At 29.3% G+C, this 7089-nt stretch overlaps 1 protein-coding gene across 1 annotated transcript; it reads right to left on the bottom strand.

The window, feature by feature from the left end:
* Window positions 1-463: 463 nt before the first annotated feature.
* LOC128962201 (forkhead box protein C1-A-like) lies at window positions 464-2665 on the bottom strand. The gene is made up of 2 exons (XM_054308555.1): window positions 2548-2665; window positions 464-2432 (listed from the first exon to the last, which is right to left on the bottom strand). The coding sequence occupies exon 2, from the start codon at window positions 2249-2251 to the stop codon at window positions 473-475; it is 1779 nt and encodes a 592-aa protein (XP_054164530.1). The 5' UTR covers window positions 2252-2432; window positions 2548-2665; the 3' UTR covers window positions 464-472.
* Window positions 2666-7089: the final 4424 nt, after the last annotated feature.

Raw genomic sequence — 7089 nt, forward strand, 5'->3', positions numbered from 1 at the left:
ATTCAAATTTTTTAAAAACTAAATAAATTTAATAATTTATATTTTGGTATTAATTAATATTAATTAAATAATTGATATATAATAGTAAAACAATTAATTTATAATATGTTTTTTTACAAAATATAATAATTCAATTCAAACAATACAAAAAACAATTGTTTTTTTAACAGAAAAAATTATTATTACTATTATTATTGAAAAAAACCAAACAAACAATCAAACAAACAAACAAAAAATGAGATATTATTTTAAATGGTAATATCAATGACTATATATATATATATATATATATATATATACTGTATAATGTATACCTATATAATGTATATAATATATATATATTGTATGAGAGAGAGAGAGAGAGACTATTGATTTGACAATTCAAATAAAAACTATTTATTTAATATATATATTATTATAATAATGTCATATATATAGTATATATATATATATATTGTTTGGCTTATCTATCCTATCTGGTAGGCGGTACAAACATAAATGGCAATAGTGGGTCCATATCGGCCCATACAGTGGGATAATAGTTTAAAAAACTATAGCCACCACCACTGTCACCACCACTACTACCAATGGGGGGATGACTACCAGCACTACCAGTAGCTATAACCTGGTTGTTATGCATTGTATTAACTAACAATGAGCTATCAATGATGCCATTATTATGATACTGATGCTGATGATGATGATGGTGTGGTAGTACTTGATGATGATGTTGGGCATAACCATTGTAGGCGAACCTGGATATAGGTGCTGCTGCTGCTGCTGCCGCTGCTGCTGACAGTCTCAGTGATAGCTCCGTCAGTAGCGGACTATTAGTGGTTGTTGTCACTACTGGTGTCGTCGTCGTCGTTGTCGTCATCGACGATGACATTACTGAACCATTGCTTGATTGTTGTTGACTACTAAATGATAAGCTCTTGTTGTTGTTGTTGTTGTTATATAATAATAAATCAAGAGCTGCTGGTGCTGCTGATGGCTTTACCAAACCGTCGTCACCAAACATGATGACAGTTCCGCCATCACTACTACCGGTGCTACGGTTATAGCTGCTATCAAATGAATAATTATGATGACTAGCATTACCGGTAGTAGTAGTAGTACTAGTTTGAGGACTAGTACCGGTGCTGCTGCTGTTGATGATACTGTCTATTGAAAACGATACGACACCTCTCTGTCCGTACGATTTGCGATAGTATTTGTCAGTTAACTGACTGTCCTCTGTTGTTGTGGCCGTCGTCGTAGTCGTCGTCGCCTCTGTTGTACTATCGTTGGTCGACTGATGATCGCTAACATCATCGTCATCGTCGTCGACATCATCGCTGCTATTATGTCCAGTATGTATGCCATGGATGAGCAGCTCATCCAGCGATCGGATCATCTTTTTGTTGTTGTTGTTGTTGTTATTCCTGTCTCTGACTCTACTGATGACAACCTCTTCGTTGTTGTCGTCGTACACACGCTTACGATGATGTGGTTGTTGTTTGCCATCAAATGGATGATTACCACCACCTCCTCCTCCTCTACCATTGCCAGTGCCAGTGGTCGTTGACTTTGGCCGACGTTTACGGCGCCTGAAGTTTCCGTTTTCAAACATTTCCTCGGCATTCGGGTTCAGTGTCCAATAGTTACCCTTACCTGGCCTACCCTTTTCGCGGGCAACCTTAACAAAACAGTCGTTAAGGGATAGGTTGTGTCTGATTGAGTTTTGCCAGCCCTGTTTGTTATCGTGATAGTAGGGAAAGTTGTCCATAATATACTTGTAGATACCCGATAGGGTTATCCGTTGGTCGGGTTGCGATCGGATAGCCTGAGCTATGAGCGCAATGTACGAATAGGGCGGCTTCTGGTGCTGATTGAGATGATTGAGATGATGCTGATGGCTACCGATGCCCAGCATCGTATGATGATGATGAACACTGTCGATGATTGTACCGATACCGGGGACACCACCACCAGCTGACCGATGATGTATAGCCAGATCGTAGTTATGTTGAGCAGCGGCTGCCGCTGCCGCAGCTGCTGCGGCCGCTACAGCCGAGTTGTATATGTTTGAGGCCGCTGTATGACTACGGCTCTGACTACCGCCACTACTACTATAGCCCGATGATCCGTACCGTACGTCCAGTGTATTGGCGACGGCTGCGGTGGTGGCAGTCATCGGTGTACTGGCCATAGGATAGCCTGTTTGATGATTGTTGTCTTGAATTGCACTTAAATAGTATGTTAATGACATTGTTGTTGTTGTTGTTGTGGTCAATGATGATGATGGTTATGGTGGTGATGATGGATGGATGGACACACCTACTACTACTAAATTTGTAGTATTTTTTTATTATTAGAGATACCAGTGCCCAATATATACACTGTTAATGTTTGTATTTTTGATGGTTCACCGATTATTTTGTTGGTCAAACCTATAACCAAAAATTCAAACAAAATATTAGATATTAAATATTTTTTCAAAAAAAAAATATATTAAATTCAAAAATATTTTTAAAATTAAATAAATATAACATAATATATAATTACATTTAATTAAAATAATATTAATTTTGTTTTTTTTAATTGTAGACTATATAAAAAATATTTTTGACGATTATAATAAACAAAAAAAGTTTTCAACAAAAATATTTATATATATTATTAATAATTAAAAATAATTATTAATTAAATACTGTTTTTCATATCATAAATAATTTGTTTACAACTTTTTTTTTTTGAATTGAAAATTTTATTTTGATTGCGACTCTGAAAAACAGTTTATATATATATATACTGTATATATATATAATATTAATATATATATTATTATTAATATTAAATATACAGATATATATATACAGTATATAAATATATATATATATAAACTAAACTATCATAATCTTATCATTTATTTTATTTTGAAAATGTATGTATTTTTTTATTATTATACAGTACTCTCTTTCTTGTTTAATATCAATATAAATATATTTTATTTATACTGTATTTACTGAATTGTTATTATATTATAAACATAATATTTATTAATTTATATAACTACTAGTCAAACATCAAGTTTTTTGTTTTTAATATAAGTATATATTAAAGTACAGTATTATTATTATTATTGATAATAATATATTATTTGCGGTATTATTTACAGTATATATATATAATAACATTTATTAATAATGTTAAATAAAAAAACACAAAATAATATATATATATATATATATACATATAAACTAATAAAAATAACTGTACATAAAATAATTTATTTATCTTTAGATAAAATACAAAAATATATATTTATTTATTAATAGCATACCTATACAAACAAGTGCTTAAAATATTATTAACTTATTAATAATAATAATAATAATAACAACAATCAATAATCATTATTAATATACTGTACTTTTTTTATTTGTTATATAAAATAAAAAAATATTAGTCACAAATAAATAAATAAATAATTAAATCAATTTAATAGACAAATAATAATTTTCTTTAGCAATCGATAAATGATTATTATTATTATTATTATTATTATTATTATAACTATTAGATAATATAATAATAAAATAATATTTTATATCATACTTTTGTAGAAATAAATAAATATTTACTAAACAATTATTATTATTATTATTATTAAGTAATGTTTGATAATATTGTTTGGTTGTTATTGTTGCTATTATTTTATTATTATTATTATTATTATTTATTATTTATTATTAAGATATTATTAGACACATCTAACAAACAAACAAACAAATAAATAAAAAATATTTAATATTTACAATAGAAAAAAAGTTTTTTATATATATATTATATGATTACTTATTTTTTTAGCATTTACTTGAATAATAATATGTAAAATTATGTTAACATAAGTAACAAATTGTTGTCAACAAAATAAAAAACAAATTTATATATATATATATATATTAATTGTTGATTACTTGTCGATATTATATATATATATACTATTGATATGACTGACTGACTGACTGACACATCTAAAAGACATAACCGGTATGTCTTGTATTTAGTATAAAGGGATGACTGTCTGAACATACAGTGGTGTCTAAGATATATATATATATATATAGAGAGAGAGAGAGAGCACCAGGACTTGAATGTATGGATGGATGGATAATGTGTGCGAAAATATATATATATAATAAGAAAAAAATATATATATAAATATTAAATAAATATCATATATTTACTGTATATTTATTTAACATACAGTACATACATATATAAAGTGCTATTAGCACCACACATACACATACAAAAAAGCACAGTTAGATTTTTACACACACATACACTCGTACACAACTTTCCTCTGTATATGTACTGTATATGTCTATCATTTAGCATAAGTTTCCTTTTGCTTATATAAATGATCTTTTATTTTGTGTGTTTGAGAAAATAAAATATAGTAATCATTGACAATACAAATGTGATGAGAGTCCGGACAACTGTCTCTCTCTCTCTCTCTCTCTCTCTCTCACTCACTCACTCACTCACTCACCCGCACACACACACACATTGATGCCGGAGGACATCAAAAGAGTATACACATAGAGTATAGTAGTTTTAGAAGAGATAGAGAAGCATACAATGTTTGTTAGTACTACTACTGTTTGAGAGGACAGTTAGCAGCAAAAAAAAAAGTATATATGAGAACCAAGAGTTTGTTTAATAAGGAGAGAGAGAGAGAGAGAGAGAGAGAGAGAGAGACTGTATATATCCAAGTGCTAGCTCTCTCTCTCTCTCTCTTTCTGAAATAATTGCACTGTTATATGATGTGTGTGTGTGTGTGGTAGTATTAATAGTGCCCGAAGTTATGGCACCATATGATAATTATGCCATACCATACCATACCAACCATACCGTTACCATTTTTTGATGGTGCACTTGGCGATGGCCTATTGGAAACAAACACACGGCAACTAATTTTTCCATTGGACCATAAACTCCATAGTGTGTTGTTTTTCATCAATAATATACACACATTTTATGTCATATATATATATATATATATATATTTATCGTATATATATAAACATATATATATGATATAACACAAAGTATCTAAAATAGGTGTATATTTTTATTTGTTATATTATTATACAGAGACTGTGAGATTCACAACACACACATACAAACATATATATATATATATATATATATATATACAGTACTTAAAACATTGTATACAATTAAATAGTATAGTATTTTTAATGTATATATATATATATATTGTATATATAATATATAAAAAGCACTGGCAGTAAAATAAACTGTTTTTTTTCACTCACTCACTCACTCACTCTCTCTCTCTCTCTCTCAATGTTTACTAACTGTTGTATAGTAGTGATGGGTAAGGGATGATAACATCACATATCAAAACATATATACCGTATAACAGATCCCCAATTATAATGCCCATCGGCTCTCAAACAAAACAAAAATTATACTCTTTTCTCAAACTTATATATATATATATATATATATATATATATTGATAGTATACTGTATTTATACTTACAGTGTTGGTATAACATACCAGTGCCACACACACACACACACATACCCGTGTGTTTGTAATGATATGTAGGATAAATACGCGCATAAACTTCATATATATATATGTATGTATAAAAACTACGAAAAACTTAATATTTACAATATATATATATAATTTATATAAGTATATATCTCACAAATATATTCAATGAATTTACGGAAAGATAGATAAATAGATATCCATCCCATATATATATATATATACTAAACATTAACAGTCCATTTGAAGGGACTGTTAGTTTGTATGTATGTGTGTGTGTGTGTGTGTGTGTGTGTGTGTGTGTGTGTGTTTGTGTGATTGGGCGGCTCTATGTCATTGTAGTTATTGCCAGCACATCCATCCATCCATCACCGGAGTGTTAACTTATATTACAATTAAAGAGAGAGAGAGAGAGAGAGAGAGAGAGAGAGAGAGAGAGAGAGAGAGAGAGAGAGAGAGAGAGAGAGAGAGAGAGAGAGAGAGAGAGAGAGAGCTTAAATACACAAACACCACACCATCAATATATAACATACATAAGCGCTTTAATAATAATAATAATACACAAATAAACAGTTAGATATACATACATACATACGGTTATAACAAGATTGTCTGTCTCATTGTGTGTTTGTATATATATATATAAATATTATGAAAAACACATACAATTTTTGTGTGTGTGTTTTTCATCAATATTGGATGTGTTGGTTAGGTTTGTATATATATATGTGTGTGGGATATGACTGTCCACCACTCTCTCTCTCTCTCGTTGTTGTTGTTGATGATGATGTCAATGGTATCAATGTTGGATCAGTTATCGGTTTATGGGTAACGGTTTAATAATAATAACAACACTTAGGAAGCGGTAGTTTGTATTTCAATACAAATAAAGCAATTAATTATTTTAGTTATACTTTTAGGTATATAAGACACTGATGTTTGCATAGTATGTTTGCATATATTTTTTTGGTGGTGAAGATATCATAATAATAATAATAATTTGCATTCATATGATGATAACGATGATGTTGTCTGGGGTTTGAGTGACGGTATGTGTGAGTGTTAGTCTGTTAAGCTAACGGTGCTCTCATCTCTCATACAATTCATATAACTAACACTGAAAACATCAGTGATGTACACAAAATATAAAGTTTTTTTTCTTACTGTATCTCTATATCTATATCTATATATATATATATATCTACCGATTGACTCTATATATATCAATATATTGGTTATATATATACTCACAATATATGTGTTTTTTTAGAGGTAAATACCGTTTATTTTTTTCTCAGAGAAAGAGAGAGAGAGAGAGAGAGAGAGAGAGATACATAAGCCAATGATCATCATTATATTGTTTTCATATATATACACAAAAATTTATGATGATATCCATAGATTTATATATATACAGTATATATATAATGTATGGCATAACATAACAGTTGTATATTATATATACAGTAAAAACATACACATTTTGAGAGAGAGAGAGAGAGAGCACATGT

This window comes from Oppia nitens, unplaced genomic scaffold (genome assembly GCF_028296485.1).
Source record: "Oppia nitens isolate AA-2021 unplaced genomic scaffold, nextdenovo-longstitch-racon4-pilon3 scaffold6_pilon_pilon_pilon, whole genome shotgun sequence".
Classification (NCBI taxonomy): domain Eukaryota; kingdom Metazoa; phylum Arthropoda; class Arachnida; order Sarcoptiformes; family Oppiidae; genus Oppia; species Oppia nitens.